Source organism: Myotis lucifugus, unplaced genomic scaffold (genome assembly GCF_000147115.1).
Source record: "Myotis lucifugus unplaced genomic scaffold, Myoluc2.0 scaffold_106, whole genome shotgun sequence".
Classification (NCBI taxonomy): Eukaryota; Metazoa; Chordata; class Mammalia; order Chiroptera; family Vespertilionidae; genus Myotis; species Myotis lucifugus.
The window spans coordinates 1,290,841-1,309,842 of NW_005871154.1; the positions used below are offsets into that span (position 1 = coordinate 1,290,841).

At 41.1% G+C, this 19,002-nt stretch overlaps 2 protein-coding genes across 4 annotated transcripts in view; both read left to right on the forward strand.

The window, feature by feature from the left end:
* Positions 1-19,002, forward strand: part of GRM5 (glutamate metabotropic receptor 5) — a gene marked incomplete at its 5' end in the record, with an annotated part of 280,548 nt that overhangs the window by 80,071 nt on the left and 181,475 nt on the right.
* On the forward strand, positions 8,653-9,344 carry LOC102430746 (transforming protein RhoA-like). 3 transcript variants are annotated; one of them, XM_023757384.1, is made up of 2 exons: positions 8,653-8,918; positions 9,168-9,344. In XM_023757384.1, exons 1-2 carry the CDS (start codon positions 8,763-8,765, stop codon positions 9,342-9,344), a joined length of 333 nt encoding a protein of 110 aa, XP_023613152.1. In that variant the 5' UTR covers positions 8,653-8,762. The 3 variants fall into 3 exon arrangements, with proteins under 3 accessions (XP_023613152.1, XP_023613151.1, XP_023613150.1); XM_023757383.1 differs by having other exon boundaries at positions 8,653-8,891; positions 8,952-9,344; XM_023757382.1 differs by having other exon boundaries at positions 8,653-9,344.

Sequence of the window (19,002 nt, forward strand, 5' to 3'; positions counted from 1 at the left end):
AAGTGCACAAATTTTTGTGCACTGGGCCTCTAGTATTTATATAAAAGGCTAACATGCTAAGTGTCCCTCCCTCTGTCTGACCAGTGACTATAATGTGCACTGATCACCATGGTGCAGATGCTCAAGACAGGAGCTGCTGAGCTGCAGTGACTTGACAGCGGTGGTTCTCGGGTGATACACCCCAAAACCAGAAAGGAGGGAGCCTGATTTCTCATGAGGCCACACGATTCCACCTTCGGCTGTGGGTTATGTTATTGCTGGGGCATTGTCGGCCCAAATCTGGTTTACTGCACACTTACATTTGCGTTCCACACCCTGTACGACATCCACTTTGCAGAGTGCCCTCTTGCACTCCAGGACTCCTCGGGGGATGTCAGAGAGCCGGTTTCGGCACGATCTCCGCAGGCCAGGCCGAGGGATCCCACCTGCCGGAGGGACCCCTGCTCACTCGGCAGAGGCCCTTCAAGCCCTGGCTCCGCCCCAGGTGTGGCTGGCTGGGGAAGGACCATGGGAGGTTGGCTCCAGGTTGTGTCCAGCTCGTCTCACCCACCCGCCACCTTCTAATTAATTTACTTTCAATGTACACGAATCCGTGCACTGGGGCACTAGTACTAAAATAAAAGTGTTAAGGAAATTCAGGGGGAAAAGAAAAAGCCCTTAAGTAATCACAGCTTTAAAAGGATCTTTAACAAAGATCTTAATTTAAGGCATCTGCTGATGCCACCCAGTGTGGGAAAACTATAGCCAGGACAGACCTTCCAGGGTCTCTAGGGCAGAGTGAGTTCTATCTGCTTAGACACAGAGAGACAGGCAGGGACAGTGAAGGGGATGAAATGAGACTTTGTTTTCCGAGGCCCACACAGTTTGCATGGGGAGGATTCCTGTCGGCCTTTAATCAGAGGTCCTTTCATCTTTCACTCTCTGAATAATTTCCCTTTAAATAATAGTCTCAACAGCAGGAAAAGGAATTTTGGTGTCAGACATTTCTTAAATTTACAAATCTGTTCTCTGAATTGGAGTTTCTGCATCTAAAAACTAAGGTGATTTTATTTACATTGACAGGTTATTATAAAAATAAAACACGGTGACATTGACAAAGTGCTTAGAACCCACCACAGCATTCAGTACATAGTAGACGTTCAGTAAATGTCAGTTATTTCCCCAGAGCCAGTGTCGGGGATTATATTGTATTTTGAAAATGTTGTTGATTTCTTGTTTTTATGTATTTATTATACCTATTCATAACACTACACTCTATTTGATCCCATTGTACATAGGATTATTGCTTCATTCATTCAGAAAACATTGATTGATGTGTTTGTGAGCTAGCCACTGGATTAGATTCTTGGAATTTAGAGATTTTTTTAAAAATCTCTATTATTTAAAGTATTACAGATGTCCCCTTTTATCCTCATTGATGCCATCACCCCCCCTTATCCTTCTATTTCCATCCCTTCCCTAGGCCTTCACCCCTCTATTGTCTGTGTCCATGGGTTATGCATATATGCATATAAGTTTTTTGGTTGATCTCTTCCCTCCCCCCGCCTTCCCTCTGAGAATCCTCAGTCTGTTGCATGCTTCCATGACTCTGAATCTATTTGGTTTTGTTCATTAGATTCCACATGTAAGTGAGATATGTGATACTTGTCTTTCTCTGACTGATTTATTTCACTTAGCATAATACTCTCTAGAGTCCTGCCTTCGGGGATCTTGCAATGAAACATGAGACATACATTTCAACAAGCAGTTTTAATGCAAAAGGGAAGGGAGTGATGGAGACATGTCCAGTGTGTGGGCTCAGAGGAGGGAGTGCTCCCATTTGTAGGCAAGGATATTTCAAAGCGGAAAAGGATGAATAATTATTGTCTCAGCGGAGAAAGACCTGGAGTGTGATCCAAGAGAACCTGGATACATCTTACTTTTGGTCTAATTTTTAAGAGGTGTCGCTAATGACGGGGGCCTTAATTTGATGGTCCTAGGTCAGCTTAGACTGTAGCTGGGACACAATTGCTCATTTTATCGTCTAGAACAGTGGTCGGCAAACTCATTAGTCAACAGAGCCAAATATCAACAGTACGACGATTGAAATTTCTTTTGAGAGCCAAATTTTTTAAATTTAAACTATATAGGTAGGTACATTGTTATTAACTTAATTAGGGTACTCCTAAGGCTTAGGAAGAGCCACACTCAAGGGGCCAAAAAGCCGCATGTGGCTTGTGAGCCGCAGTTTGCCGACCACGGGTAGAAGAAATAAATTCTGACAGCTGTAGAGTTAGTCTGCAAATTTATATACTTTTGTAAGCGCTCAGGTTATCTAGGATGATCAAAAAGGATGCTGTGATTGTTTCAATGAACTGCTCTTAAGGAAATCTGACCCTGCTTACTACTTTTGTATTGATCATTCAGTTGATTTCAGTAAACTTAGGTCAGGTGGCTGTTCCCTGCCAGGCACTGGGGATAGAGAGCAAACAAGACAAATAGTCTCATCATTGATGTCACTCCCAGTCTCAACGGGAGCTAGGAAGGCAAATGGCAATATTCCCATGATGGTGTAATTTTGTAAGCAATATTGAGTCTCCTTCATTAAATATTTGTTGCATATTTTAGCCTGATATAGGACTATACATGCTGATATGGAGCACCAGAGGTCCACTGGGCTGTGCCAGGTGTTTATGGAAATCTTCCTGGAGAAGGGAGCCCCTGAGTTGTATCAAAATAAACAAACAAAAAGAAACAGACTCATAGATACAGAGAACAGACTGACAGTTGACAGGGTCCCCTGTCAGTTGAAGGGTTGAGGGGGCTGGGTGAAAAAGGTTAAGGGATTAAGAAGTAGAGATTGGTAGCTATAGAATAGTCAGAGAGACTTAAATTACAGCCTAGCGAATATAGTCAATAATATTATCATAACTTTGTATGGTGCCAGATGGGTACTTGAAATATCAGGGGGGCCACTCTGTAAAGTACATGATTGTCTAACCACTATGCTCTAAGACTATTACAGAATAGCACTGAATGTAAACTGTAGTTGAATTTATTTTTTAAGAATCACAGGTGGTTTGCCAGGCAATGTGAATCTTCCAAACAGGAGAAAATGACTGAGCAATGTCACAGGGCCATAAAACAACACGGTGCTTCTGGGAAATAGCAAACAGTTCAGTCTGGCATTGCTAGAGCATCACATACAAGGGAGAAGCAGCAGGTGATGAGGCAGGAGAAGTAGGCAGAAGGGAAGTCATGAAGAACCTTGTATATATGCCTAAGTGTGCATGACAAAGGACTTTATCAGCTTTCCGGAGTTATTAAAAGAAATAGCAATTTTTCTGGATAATAGAAATTTCTGTTGTCAGCAGTGCATTGATAAATATATTTTTAATTCATGGCAATTTCTATCTGGAATTATTCTCTTTATGTGTTTGTTATTATCTATCCATTCCCCAAATAAGTATTCATAGATTCCCTGCCATGCCCAATCACTATTATAGCTTCTGAGAGTAAAGCAGTCAGTAAAATGTATGCAATCCTCCCCTCATGAAATATACTGTCTAGAGGAGATAAATATCAAGCAGCTAACTATGAAATAACACTTATGGGAGATTCTATGAAGAGGTTTTGGGTATTGGGAAGCCACTAACTTCAGGGCCCAATGTGAGTAGACTGCCAAGGAAGGTCTCCTGAGAAAAGGTCAGTTCAGAGGAGACCTGAAGAATGAATATGATTTCAGTAGGTGAAGATGAGGTGGGAGAGAAGACACCTTCTGACTTGAAGGAATGGCATGTGCTTAGGCCCTGTGGTGGATTAGTAATTCACACTCTCATGGAACCGGGGAGCAACCAGTAGAACTGAGCAGACAAGAAAATGATCAGAGATGGACTGGGAGAGATGGGTATTTGTCAGTACGTGCATGGCCTCAGAGATTGTATTAAGGATTTGTACTGTCTCCTAGGAGTGTTTAGGTCAGGATTTGCATTTTGAAAAGCTCAGTCTGGCGGCCAAGTGCACAAAGAGTTAGAACAGATGCTGGAAGATCAAACATAAGGTTGGAATAAAAAGGGCTCTGATGTTGGCCAAGATGGGGGTCTGGCTGCAGTGACGGAGAGTGTTGAAGACATGGAGCACAGGTTAACACTGCAGCTTAGAACCTCAGAGATAAGGGTGCTCTACATGGAAAGATTTTTTGCTATTTTAGTTGCTTGATTTTTCAGATGTTTCCTACATGTTTGTTTGGGTTTTTTTTAGAATTCATGTAGCTCAGTGACCTCTTCAACAGTAGAAACCATTTGATTGGAGAGACAAGCAAGAAAAAAGCAAGAAATAACAGGAACTCTCATTCATTGCTGATGGGAATGAAAAATGGGATAGCCACTTTAGAAGACAGTTTGGCAGTTTCTTACAAAACTAAACATACCCTACAAAACAGTAATTATGCCCCTTGTATGTACTCGACTGAATAGAAAACAGGTCCATACAAAATCCTGTACGCAAATATTTATAGCTGCTTTATTCATAATTGCCCAAACTTGGAAGCAACCAAGATGTCCTTCAGTAGATGAATAGATAAACAAGCTGGGATACATCCAGACAATAGAATATTATTTAGCGATGACAAGAAATGAGCGATCAAACCATGAAAAGACATGGCAGTACCTTGAAAGCATATGGCTAAGTGAAAGAAGACAATCTGAAAAGGCTGCATAATGTATGATTCCAACTCCATGATGTTCTAGAAAAGGCAAACTATGGAAACAGTACAAAAAAATCACTGGTTGCCAGGGCTTCAGGGGAGAGTGAAAGGGTAGAGCCCAGGAGATGTGTAAGGCAGGGAAATTATTCTGTACGATACTCTAATGGTGGATACATGTCATCATACATTTGTCAGACCCATTGAATGTATAATGCGAAGGGTGAAGTTTCACGTAGTCTATGAACTTTAGTTAATAGTAACATATCAATATTGGTTCCCCAATGATAACAAAGGTATTACATTAGTAGAATATTAGGGAACACTGAGGGCAGGGTGAGGGAGTATATGGGCACTTTGTACTTTCTGATACATTTTTCTGTAAAACTGAAACTGCTCTAAAAATTAGCCCATTAATTTAAAAAATACAAAAATCATGGCATGGCCATGAACTACGTGAAAACCCAAACTAAACAGACCATTTTGTCACACAGCAAACAGTGGAATATATTTTCGCTTTCTGCCCAGGGAGCTTCCTTATCTTACCACAGAGAGATGGATGATGCCAGTACTTCTGAGACAAATGTGAGAGATTTAGAAAGTAGAAGCAGCTGCACCAAAAATTATGCATGTTGTGGTCTCTGAAAAATACAAAAACTCTCATGAAGTGATTCCTCTCACTTTTGGGTTTTCCCTCTGCTCAACACTGAAAGGTGTGTCCAGATGATAGCCACAACAAGGGCCCTGGGGCAGGATGGAGTAGTGTCAGAAAGCTCAGCATATTCCCCAAGAAACTACAAATTTTTGGAGGCAGTTGTTACATCACGTCATCAGGGCCTCTCTGTGGTGATACCAACTCAAATCATCACAGTTTTACAGGAGAAGTGGATTAATATTTTTCTGCTATTCCACACTTCCTCCCCCAAAGTCCCAAACCAGAGAAAGGTACAAATATAATGTCAAGTAAGGTTACAGGCTAAATGTTCAGGTGTTAATTGTTAGTGATTCTCAGCCATGCCATGTGATCTTGACTAAATGTGGACCAAGAGAATATTCAGTTGATGTTTTCTTCTCATTGCGCTGCTAATTAATTTAGAAATGTGAATTGACCCAGTACTCAGTGACAGGCCTTGTGTTCAGCTTGCGATAATTAGGTATCACTAGTCATTCAGTCACACCTTACATCCCCAGTCTGTTTTCCTGGGAAGAAATTAGGAAGCAATGAGGTCTGTCTTCATAAAAGCGAACAGTCTTTCAAATTTGCATCCAGTATTGTGAAGAACAAAAGCTGTCTTTTTCTTTGTCAATTTCCTTTCACATATTTGATGATCTTGGTATAATAGGATGTTCTTGTCTATATTAACCTCAGAAGCATAAGAATTTCTTTACGAAGAGAGACTTCATAGAAAGAAGCTTTGCACTCATTTCCAATACACGGTCAATGCCTGGATGCCAGTCACACACTGTCAATTACTTAGTTGGCACAATAAGTGTGGATGTGCATGTGTAACAAAGTGATTCTGGAGAAGTTTATTCTTATTGAGAATAATGCCACTATTTAGCTTAAAAATTTAACTATGTATGATTAATGCCACTTATGATGAAAGCTACTGCTACCAACAGTAATTTTAAACTGTATTTTTGTAGTTGCTGTTAAGCATGAAACATGTTTGTTTGAATTAAGAAAAGATGCCCCACTTTTGTTGAACAGTTCCTACTTCTATATTCCTCCATTAATAAAATCAAGAAGCCCTAGCCAGTTTGGCTCAGTGGAGAGAGCGTCGGCCTGTTGACCAAAGGGTCCCAGGTTCAATTCTGGTCAAGGGCACATACCTCGGTTGCAGGCTCCTCCTCAGCCCGGGCTCTGGTCGGGGCCGCATGCAGGAGGCAACCAATCGATGTGTTTCTCTCACATCGGTATTTCTTTGTCTTTCCCTCTCTTCCACGTTCTCTAAAAATCAATGGAAAAATATCCTCAGGTGAGGATTAACAAAAATAATGTAAAAAATCAAGAAAATATGAAACAATACATTCTTAATGTTCAGATTCTCCAAGTTGCTGAAGTGGTTGTAATGATTAGATGCTACTACCTCTTCCATGGACCTTTCTCCACCCCACACTCCCACCAAAAAAGATTCAGTTCCTAGAAAGAAGGAAAGTTAGTTTCTCTTTCTTGAGGGAATTACTCACTATAATAGTTAACAGTCATTGCATGTGCTTCTGTGTCATAGGCACAATACTAAATGTTTTAACATGTATTCTCTCATTTAATCTTCCCAACAACCCCATCTTAGTTTTCTGTTATTACCAAATTTGTAACTGTGGAGAATGTTTCTGAAAAATTAAGGTCACACATATGGTAAAATAGCAATGCCAGGATTTGAACCCACATATCACCAACATGGCTATCCTACATTAACCGCTGTGCACTTGTTTCTACCTTATGGGATACACAGCTGAGCCCTGGCTGGGTAACTCGGTTGGTTAGAGCATCGTCCTTATACACCAAGGTTGCCAGTTTGATTTCCAGCTAGGGCACCTACAAAGATCAACCAATGAACGCATAAATAAGTGGAACAACAAATCAAAGTTTCTCTCTCCCTCTCTAAAATCAATCAATAAAAATAAATAGAAAAGCAAACAAAGCTGAGGTTTTGTGAACATTAGTGGACCCTTGTCACGCTCAGTTGGGACTGTTTTTGAGCCAAGTTGTACAAGCTCAATATGAACCTCTACCTCCATGACCACTACCACACACACAAACACACCTGCTAGTGACTGTCCTACAGAAACTGTATGAGCCTGAGTCTATAGAAATGGTCTTCAGATAGGGCAATAACAATTTCAGAGAAGTTAACCAGAAAGACACTCCCCAACATTATTTTTAACTTTTCTAAAATGTGTTGGCTTCACTTTTTATAAACTGGGTATGTCTCCCCATTCGAGAGAAAAGAATGACCAGTGTGCTTTTATAGCAAGCAGTCTGGTTTTATCCACTAAAAGTAGGGAAGGTCTAAGCAAACAATAGGCCATGTTAGCTTCAGTTGCCAAGAGAAAAGAAGGGGGAATAGCAAATGTTCCAAAACAAAGTTCATCCTCTGTTCTTGCTCCCAATCTGTTGCCCAGGTCATCAGTAAGGTACCTCAGCTAGTTGCCTCTGTGTCTGTGTCTCATTCCGTTTATCTTGGTGGACTACATGGAAGAAGCTGATACTCTAGAAAGGGCTCTGTTGAGACTATACCCTAAGGTGGGTATTTACTTCCAGGGGTGGGCAAATTTTTTGACTCGAGGGCCACAATGGGTTCTTAAACTAGACCGGAGGGCCGGAACAAAAGCATGGATGGAGTGTTTGTGTGAACTAATATAAATTCAAAGTAAACATCATTACATAAAAGGGTACGGTCTTTTTTTTTTTAGTTTTATTCATTTCAAACGGGCCGGATCCGGCCCGCGGGCGGTAGTTTGCCCACGGCTGACTTAGACCCACATTGAGTATGTTTCAAGCTAAGACTTTATAAACTGTTCACGGCCAGGATCTGTGGGATACAACTTCACAGCCTTCTTCACCCAGTGGGTAGTGTGAGAGGCAGGGTCCTTAACAGCTCTTAACGTGTGTGACAGGCTTGCAGGCGGATACTCCCTTCAGTTACCTTGTACCAAAGGCTGAGGGAGGCCTCTTAGTGGGGTATTTACATTTAACGAAAGGATGCTCACCCTTCTCTTCATTTAATTGTCTCCTGGGGACAGTTAAGATCCTGATAGACCTTAACATCAGTCGATATAAAAGACGACCACTAAGGACCGCGGCCAGGCCGAACCCGCCAGGCACGCGGGGGCCCACCCATCGCTTCCCGCCCACCCTCACTTGCTCGCTCGCGCTCCCTCCGTTGGTTCTCTGGTTCTCTCGTTAGTCCGTGGATCCTTAGCCGCCCGCCCTAGTCTCCGAGCTTGGGACACGCGGATCAGCGAAGAGAGGCTGGAGTCGGAGCGTCTCCCGAGTGCCTTTCATCTGAGAAGTTCAAGGCACTTTGTAGGACTTCTGCCACAGGCCGCACTGGGTCTTGCAGCACATTTGTAAGCAATGGCTGCCATCCGGAAGAAATTGGTGCTTGTTGGTGATGGAGCCTGCGGCAAGACTTGCTTGCTCGTCGTTTTTAGCAAGGACCAGTTCCCAGCGGTGTACGTACCTATGGTGTTTGAGAACAATGTGGCAGACATTGAAGTGGATGGAAAGCAGGTCGAGTTGGCTTTGTGGGACACAGCCGGGCAGGAGGATTATGATCGCTTGAGGCCCCTCTCCTACCCGGACACGGATGTGATCCTGATGTGTTTCTCCATCGACAACCCTGATAGTTTAGAAAACATCCCAGAAAAATGGACTCCGGAAGTCAAGCATTTCTGTCCCAATGTGCCCATCATCCTGGTTGGGAACAAGAAGGATCTTCGAAATGATGAGCTCACAAGGTGGGAGCTAGCCAAAATGAAGCAAAAACCAGTCAAACCGGAAGAAGGCAGAGAGATGGCAAACAGGATTGGCGCTTTGGGGTACGTGGAGTGTTCAGCAAAGACCAAAGATGGAGTGAGGGAGGTTTTCGAAACGGCCACAAGAGCTGCTCTGCGAGCCAGACGTGGGAAGAAGAAATCTAGGTGCCTTGTTTTGTGAGCCTGCTGCAAGCACAGCCCTCACGCCGTTCATTTTGAAGTGCTGTTCATTAATCTTAGTGTATGATTCCTGGCTTTTTTCATTGATCTATAATTTACCTAAGATTACAAGTCAGAAGTCATCTTGCTACCAGTATTTAGAAGCCAACCATGATTATTAATGATCTGGCCCGCCAGGTCCTCTGCCACTGGCTCTAACAGCCCTCCTCTGTGCTCCCACCTGATACACCAGGTGCTAATTCAAGGAATTCCTTCACTTCTTGCTTCTTTCTAGAAAGAGAAGTGGTAACTTTTGTGAGTTAGGCTGTAACTACTTCATAACTAACGTGCCTGCCTGTCCTCTGTCAGCTGCAAGGGACTCTGGGAGCTACCCCTTCAGGGCTTGACTCCTGAGCAGGTTTCCTTGTCGTGCCTCTGGAGGGGGCATCCCGTTTTTAAAATGTGCTCGTCCAGAGAGGCCCAGGCTCATGCAGCTGTGGTTTCACGTTAGTTACCTTATAGTTACTGTGTAATTAGTGCCACCTAATGTATGTTACTAAAAAATAAATATATCTACTCAAACTAAATGTAGTATTTTTTGTATAATTGGATTTCCTAAGACTGATATCTGTCATCCCCACAGAAAGTGTATTGGTTTTTTTAAAAAAGAAAGTGTATTTGAAAATAAAGTCAGATGGAAGATTCATTTTTAAAATTCAAAAAATAAATAAAAAAGGCGACCACACAAAGCTCTCCCCAGAGCATTACCTTGAATTCGGTGCCTCTTATTGGTTGTCAAAACAATCCTCAAGGAAAGGGCTTAGATTTTATATAGTAAATCCACTCCACCGTTCCCACCATCTGTCTCTATAATTGTGTACATGGTATTCATTCATCAACAAATATCAAATTGGATACCTTCAGTGTGCCAGGGACTGTTTAGGCTCTAGGGATAGAGCCGTGAACAAAACAGATACATATCTCTCTTCATGAAGCTCATTCTAGTGAAGAGAGACAAGCAATAAAGAGATAAATAAGTAAAGTGTATGCCATGTTAGATGGTAATAAGTGCTAAGGAGAAAATATAATCAGGAAGGCAAAAAGAGAGTGATGAACAAAGATGGGATGAAGCCATTTCAGACGAGTGGGCCAGGCATGCTTCACTTGAAGGGGCATTAGAATAACAACAGGAAGCAGATGAGGAATTTTGCTGCCTAAATAAAGGATGTTACCTTCTCACCTAGGTCTTTTACAGTCTGTGAGTTGTTTGAGAAAGGAGTCATATGTGTCAGTCATTATCGAATGTATATTGAGTTAAGCCTTTACAATATAAAGTTGAGTTAGTAAGCCTTGTGCTCTCCTTCACATCATAGTAGGGAAAACGGTCATAAATAAATAACTGCAAAGCAGTGAAATGCATAGATATAGAGACATAAAAAGCAAAATGGAAATTGGAAAGATAGAGAAGCAACTAAGCCTAAAGGGAATATGAGAAGGCTTTAGAAAGGAGGTGATATTTAAACAGAGGATTAAAAGATGATAACGGCTAATAATAACAGCTAACCTTGTCCTCTCTTTCAGGGAAATTTTTAATAAAATGTTTTCTTATCTTTATATTTCAAGTTACATTATAGCATATGAGTGAACTTCCTCTGTAACCCTTTCACACAGAAATGCATAGAGTACATGTGAAAGCCACACATGACTCATCCACTTCATTGGTTCTGAAGCCTGGATCTAACCACTTGGTTACACTGAAAGTGGAGAGAGGAGTAGGTAAAAGAAGACCATTTATTTATTCAATAAATATATGTTGAAGAGTTACTGTGTGGTAAGCACTGTGCTCGGGATATTGAATACCATTATTAAAGCAACATGACCTTTATCCCGAAAAAGGTTACAGTCCAGTGATTCCAGGCAAATGGCTTATGAAGGAGTATGGCACCTTCAAGTGGTTGGTGAAACCAGAGAGTAGAATACATCCCACAGAAAGTTTTAGACAATAAGTCTTGGATGATACCCAGGGGCTGGGTTATAAATCTAGAAAAATAGCCAATGGCTAGATTATGAAGGACCGTGTATGGCAACTAAAGCATTTGGATTTTTAAATTTTTTTCTATGAGGAGTCTTTAGAAATTATGAGTAAAAGAATGATCATTATTGTGTGACCACAGCTCTTTTGTCTAACAGCCTTTTAATATTTTGATGAATTTTCTTATAATCTTTCTAACATATTAGTAGTCTATTTTAATTAATAACATAATTATCTTTCTAACTATAAATATCTATTTTATAAAATATGGAAAACACAGGAAAGTATTAGGGAGACGAGAAAAAAAAAACATCTGTTATTCAACCACCCAGAGAAAAACTTTAACATTTTTATGTATTTTTTTCAAGCATTTTTTCTAAATGTGTATATACATTTTTAATTGTGTATCATCAATACTATACCCTGGACATTTTCCCATACCTTTAAATATTCTTCAAAAACATAATTTAATGGCTAGAGAATGATATTCTGGTGTGGGGAAAGAGTGAATTTATTTACTTAAAGACTAGAGGCCTGGTACACAAAATTCATGCACGGAGGGGGTGTTCCCTCAGCCCAGCCTGCACCCACTCCAATTAGGAACCTCGAGGGGGATTTCCAACTGCCAATTTAGGCCCAGTTAATCCTAAACCAGTGGTCGAACACCCCTCTCACAATCTGGGACTGCTGGCTCCTAACCACTCACCTGCCTGCCTGCCTGATTGCCCCTAACCCCTCGGCCTGCCTGCCTGCTCACCCCTAACTGCCTCTGCCTGATTGCCCCTAACTGCCCTCCCCTGCTGGCCTGATTGAGCCCCCAACTGCCCACCCCTGCCATCCTGATCTCTCCCCCAACTGCCTTCTCCTGCCAGCCTGGTTGCCTCCAACTGCCCTCCCCTGCCGGCCTGATCTCGCCTCTAACTGCTCTCCCCTGCTGGCCTGATCTTGCCCCCAACTGCCCTCCTCTGCCAGCCAATTTGGTTCTGATTGGTCAGTTTCTATGCCAGTTAACATCAAAAGCTCCACCTCCTAGGTAGCCATTGGATCCTCACAGTTGACCCAGATTTGGTTCTGATTGGTCAGTTTCTATGCCAGGCAGTGTCAAAAGCTCCGCCTACTAGGCAGCCATTGGCTCCTTACATTCACCCAGGTTTGGTTCTGATTGGTCAGCTTCTATGCCAGTCAGCATCTCTGGGCCTATCAATGGGGCCTGGTCAGAAAGGTGGGGCTGATTGTGGAGGCCTGGAGAGAAATGGAGGTGCTGCTGTTGGCCAGGCCGGCAGAGAAAGAGAGGCAAGTTCTGATCAATGGCTGCCACAGAAGCTTCGGATCAGACCCTACCTCTCTCTCTGCAGGCCTCTCTCCAGGCCTGATCCATAGCCCCCTAGGCAGTCAGTGCTGGGTTGGGGGCGCACAGGGGCTCCAGTCAGTGCTTTGCCATGGCAACCCAGCACTGACTTCCTGTTTGGTTGAGCCTTCCGTTGTTATGACCTGGCTCTTTATTATACTAGAGGCCCGGTGCACAAAAATTTGTGCACTCAGGGGAGGGGGGTCCCTCAGCCCAGCCTGTGCCCTTTCACAGTTTGGGGACCCTCGGGGGATGACCACCTGCTGGCTTACGCCCGCTCCCTGGGGGATTGGGCCTCAGCTGGCAATCAGACATCCCTCTGACAGCCTGGGAGCCCTTGGGGGATGTCCACTTGCCAGGGGCGAGCAGGCCTAAGCTGCAGTCGGACATCCTTAGCGCTGCTGAGGAGGTGGGAGAGGCTCCCACCACCACCGCTGTACTGGCAGCCGTCAGCCTGGCTTGTGGCTGAGCAGAGCTCCCCCTGTGGGAGCGCACTGACCACCAGGGGACAGCTCCTGCATTGAGCGTCTGCCCCCTGGTGGTCATAGTGACCAGTCATTCCCAGTCATTCTGCTGTTAGGGTCAGTTTGCATATTACCCTTTTATTATATAGGATAGATAATTTAGTGTATGTTTGAAAACATAGGCTGAGGAGTCACACAGAAGTAGGCTTGAGTCCTTGGCCTGAACTTGCCAGCAGCATGTCTCCAGGAACTCAATGCTATAAACCTCAATTTCTTCATTAGTAAAATGGGGATCAAAAAAGGACCTTTGTGATAGGTTTTTATGAAGATTGAATAAAGTGTGGTAAGCATTTCAAAGTAACTAGAAATATTAAACACTCAATAAATAAATGGTATTACTATAATTATTAACAAATGTAATTATTATATATAATAAACTATTAACAACTATTTCCCTCACGTTTCAGTGCTTATAAAGCATTCTTAACACCCACAAAGACTAACAGATGGTTTTTGTTAGCATGTAACTCTCAGCCACTAATATTGTTTTTTGTGATTAAAAGGACTGAATGCTATTTAAGCGGCTTTCTCTACAGAAGGCCTTTTTTTGTTTTTGCTTGTTTGTTCGTTTTTGTTTGTTTTTACTACTTACTAAAAATGTATGGTTCACATGACAAAAAGACGTTTTTCAAACCAGGAGCATTCAAACCAAAACATGGAATTTCCCTAACAGCTAGTGAAGTTGAGCATCTTTTCATATAACTGGTGGCCACCTGTATGTCTTCTTAGGAAAAAATGTCTGTTTGGGTCCTCTCTCATTTTTGAATTGGACTGATTGTTTTGTTGTCGTTGAGTTGTATACGTTCTTTATTTTGGATATTAGCCCCTTATCAGAGATATTGTTTGCAAAAATCTTCTCCCAGTTGGTTGGCGGCCTTGTTGTTTTGTTGATGGTTTCTTTCGTTGCCCAGAAGCTTTTTAGTTTGATGTAATCCCATTCCTTCATTTTTGTTTTTTCTTCCCTTGCCTTTGGGGTCAAGTTCACAAAAACCTCTCTGAAACTATAGTCCATAAGTTTAGTAGGTATGTCTCCTTCTATGTCTTTCATTGTTTCAGATCTTATATTCAACTGAGATCCTTTCCTAAGAAAGGAAGCAGCTGCATGGTGTAGCTTTTGCTGGTAAGGCTCAGGCATACATGATGATTTACTACTTTTCTAAATATGAAATATCTGAAATAAAAGCTGGCTTAATTTTCATAATTAGTCTAAGTCACGCCAAAGTAGCCAAACCTAAATAAACTGTTTAGGGAATTTATCTCCGGCAGTTAGTTGGCCCAAGCTGCTCATGACTTTCCAGACCAAACTTTTCTTACCAGCAACTCGCATCCTTTTTGCTCTAGTGTTCCCTCTCAGAACAGTGTTCTGCTGGCAGAAATACACACCTCCTTTGGTCCTCACTATTTTTGTAAGAAACTTTAGAAAAATAGTAAATCATAGAATTCCAAAGATGGGAGGGATTTCAGTGTGCATCTAATTCAGTGTTTCTTACATCCAGCTGTAATCAGAATCCTCTGGGGCTGTTGAAAAAAATAAGCATTTTCAGACCTAACCTCTGATAGTGCAATTTTGTATTTTTAAAAAGCTGTATGAGTTATTTTTATATACAACCAGGTTTAGAAATGATTAATTTGATTCCTCTTCCCACCTAAAATAAAGCTGTGAGCCAATTCAGGCAGGAATTGTCTCCTTTCTCCATTTTTTCCCAATCCTAGGAATTAAGTTGGCACTTAGTAAGTAAATACCTGCTGGAATGAAAGTGAAACCATAGCATATCCTCAGCATAAATTGCTTATTTGTGTATTCATATTTCCTCAACCTTGTTCCAAAAAGGATTTAAGGCAGCTTACAAATATTCATGTAAAGTCTCTCTCCGTTCTGAGTCAGGAAAGGATTCAACTGTAGACTGATCCAGGGGATCAGCAGCTCTGTCTGCTTCCTAGACGAATTCTAATTCTGAATTAGTAACATCCACCTTACTGAGGAATGTATAGGTTTTTATTCTTTCATAAAAACAAATTACCATGGAGAGGTATTATGATACTGCCTTGCAGTCAGATAAACCTGCATTCAGATCTTTCTAATGCACTACAGGTACCCCATGGTGGCTCTGCATTCCTGCAAGAGATACTTAACTGTTCTTTACACTAATTCGTCAAGTGACAAGAGCCAACTCAAATCATTTTTTTTCAGAAGTATTAATTGAGCATCTAGTATGTGGGTATGTGGCAGGTACTGTTTTAAGCACTTGGGAGACAAAACAGACAACAATGACCACCCCCATGATGCCTTTAATCTATGAGACATTGTTATGCCTATTTTAGAAGATTGTTATAAAGGTGAAATGTGTATGAAGGCCCAGTATATTTGCAACCATTGCATAAATGTTAATTCTTTTGCCCACCTTTGATTCTCTCCAAGTGCTCTATGCTTACAAAAATACCTTTGGGCAAATAGTTCTCCCAAATATTCCTTTTCAAAAAAGAAACTTGTAATTTTGAAGAAAAATTAGGCAAAGGAGTCCCTGAGGCCTGTATGTAGGCTTTTCTTCCATGCAGAATTTGTGGCATTTACAGTCTCATTTGTAATTTTTCACCTTGACTGGACCCAGGAAGAAGAAAATAGTTACATCTTTAGAGCTTTAGATACAACTATACAATAGATGCCCTCAATATGCATCAATAGGAAGCATGCGTCCACACTCATTCTTATGTGCAGGAAGCTCCATTTCACAGGGCTTAGAGCTTAATGAAATGATTGTAGATGAAATTGCAAATAGCAGAGACAAATTCATTACTAACTAGATAATAATCACGTTGCAACTATGTCTCAAAGAATGGACCGTAGCCAGACAATGCAATGCTGTATAGCCATACATATGAGCTACAGGGCATGCTCCAAATTTTTATCACTGTTTCCCAGAATGTCTCCATCAAACATAATTTCCCTCTGCTGTTATCAAGAATAAATACTACTACCAAAGGCAGAGGTGTTGATGCTGTATTTTGAAGCTTACCTGAGAGCTGACACCCCCACTCTGGCCCCTCCTTGCATGCCTAACGTTAGGCATACCTTTCCAGTGCTTTGAGAAACCTCCTTTTTTAACCACCATTGTTCTCTTCATCCCTAAGAAACCAGCTCAAGGCCTGCATCCTTTAGAAAACCTTCCACAGTCCCCATGTGGCCCATGGTGGTTTTCCACCTTCCAAATATCCACAAAGCTTAATCTCTAGGCTACTCCTTCACTAGTTAGCAGAAACTACAAAACAAAACCCTTACATCTATATCAAATTAGCAGCCACAATTGAAAGAAGTGAAAACTAAGATCCATGTTCTTCACACAAAGAAATACCCCTATCTAAAATCTAAAAATAAAATTGAGAAGTTAATTTTAGCTCATAAGATTCATAAATCTTAAAATTTTACAGTGTCAATCTTGTTCCTGTATTATATTAGAAAAAATGTACTGTTTTCAACTGGAAGAAAAGAATCTATTAAGTTTCAAGGACAGCCATCAACAATTTGGAGGACTTTTAGCAATCATTGGTAGTATTTTTCTCCTGTAGCATTTTAAACATTTAGGCCCCCAAATGAATCTAAATTTCCAAAGATGGCCCTAAGTGCTTGAGCCAACTTGTACATGCCTGCAGAGATGAAGTTGCATACTTCCCTACTGAAAAAAAATATTACTCTTCTTCCTTCCATTGAACATCTATAACATCACCTTCATGTCTCTGACATTATAATCTTTGGGTATACAGCGAGAAGTATCTGTATCCCACGACAGTAAAAGATGGGTAAATATTCTCTGGGTAAGCACACCGCCTCTGTTCTGTCACTGTGTATGTGATAATAAGATCCATTTCTGTATGTGCCCTTCCTAAAAAAAAATCAAAATAGATATCATTAGTTGAGCACTTACTATGTGACAGACACTGTGCTGAAAGCTTTATAATCATCAACCTATTTCATCTTCACAGCATTTTCAAGTGGTAGATATAATCATTATCCCTATTTTACACATGGCAAAAAATGGAGGCTTGGAGAGAGAGGATCAACTTGCATACCCAAAGCTCTCAATCTTAATTACTGCACTACACTGTAATAAACCGTTAACTCCCCTGAGGAATAGGATATTTTAATTATTTAGAAACCATTTGGCTAACATAGCACCTGGCTATTAGTGCATACTTAGTAAATATGATCCAATGTTCAAAGTGAATTTGAGCTACAGGATGGCACAATGCTTTCTGGGATGCAATTAAAAACTGTTTCTACAATTTTTTCTATAACCTGTGGGGATCTGCCCAAATCTAGAAGGGAATTGAAGTCAAGCTTTCCTTTTTTATACATTAGGGCTTTTCTATACTCAGGGATAACCGCAAAACTTGAACAAGTAGAAGAAACAAACCTCAAAGACACCAAATAGGGAAAAAATGTATAAATGTCAAGTTTTAGAAACAGAAAGGTAATAACTTTTAGGTTTTGTATTGCTCTTCATATCATTCACAGCACAGATAAAATTACGTCTGATTTAACGATGTTCCCAAGATGATGGCAAGGCAAGTTATTATTTTAATTTTATAATTTAGTGAAATTACCCTGTCCAACCAAGTGTCTATTATAGGTCTTCTGACTCCTACTCTATTTTTCTTATGAATTTATGGACATCAAATGATGAACAGGACTTACTCAAAGACCATTCTAACCCTAAAATGACTAACTTATCTATGTTATCATTTAAGACTCTTGTCTTTCCTCCTATGCAAGTAAGACATTAAGATCACACTTCTGATTATACATGTTCAGCCTCAATTTTCCCAGAGAAACTCAAAGCTGCCCCAGTGCTCAATGCCAGGTGAAATGAATAAAACTCCAGAAATACATTGAATAAAGCATCATTCCTCTACAATAACAAAAACCATAGACTGCAGAGAATATTGGCTCTCATGATTTCCTACAAGCTACAACTTATCTCTACTTCCAATATATACATGTGATGGGGGAGGGGAGAGCTTAGGAAATGGTGACTCAGATATTTCAACCACAGTCATGGGCCTCAGAGCAGTCATATAATATGTAAATTGTTTGCAATTTTTACTAAAGCTCAGTGCCTTCTTGAAGAAGCCACATTACATTTTGTTATTTAAAGAATTATTTATTCAGGACAGAGATAAGGATTTTAGGCTTGCAGGGGAAGCTCTCCTTTCTCCTCCAGTAATTACTTCTGTACTTTCTGTCACGGTGCTTTGAATAGTCATTCATCAAACATTGAGGAGCAAAAGCTGGGTGCTATGATGAGTTCTTAGATGTAAAATAAATAGCACATAATCCTTTCCCTCAAGAAATTGTACAATCTTGGGGGATGGGGGTGATCAGGGAAAGTGTAGACTAGCATTCTGAGAGTTGATGTGTTGCAGTGGAATCTCTCTCCCACAGTTCTGACACTGAGTTTGTTTTCTTCCTTCCTTCCTTCCTTCCTTCCTTCCTTCCTTCCTTCCTTCCTTGCTTCCTTCCTTCCCCTTTGGCGGTCGAACGACCCTTTCACAGGGGTCACCTAAGACCATCCTGCATATCAGATATTTACATTATGATTCATAACAGTAGCAACATTACAGTTATGAAGTAGCAACGAAAATAATTTTATGGTTGGGTCACAACATGAGGAACTGTATTTAAAGGGACAGAAGGTTGAGAACCACTGCATTAAACTCTGATTTTCCACCTTTTGAAATGTCAATATGAATCAAGAGATTAACATTTTTTAACTCCTACTCT

What these genes read in the sequence shown, in the direction of transcription:
- LOC102430746 (XM_023757382.1), top strand. Translation starts at nt 8,763, where the DNA reads ATGGCTGCCATCCGGAAGAAATTGGTGCTTGTTGGTGATGGAGCCTGC.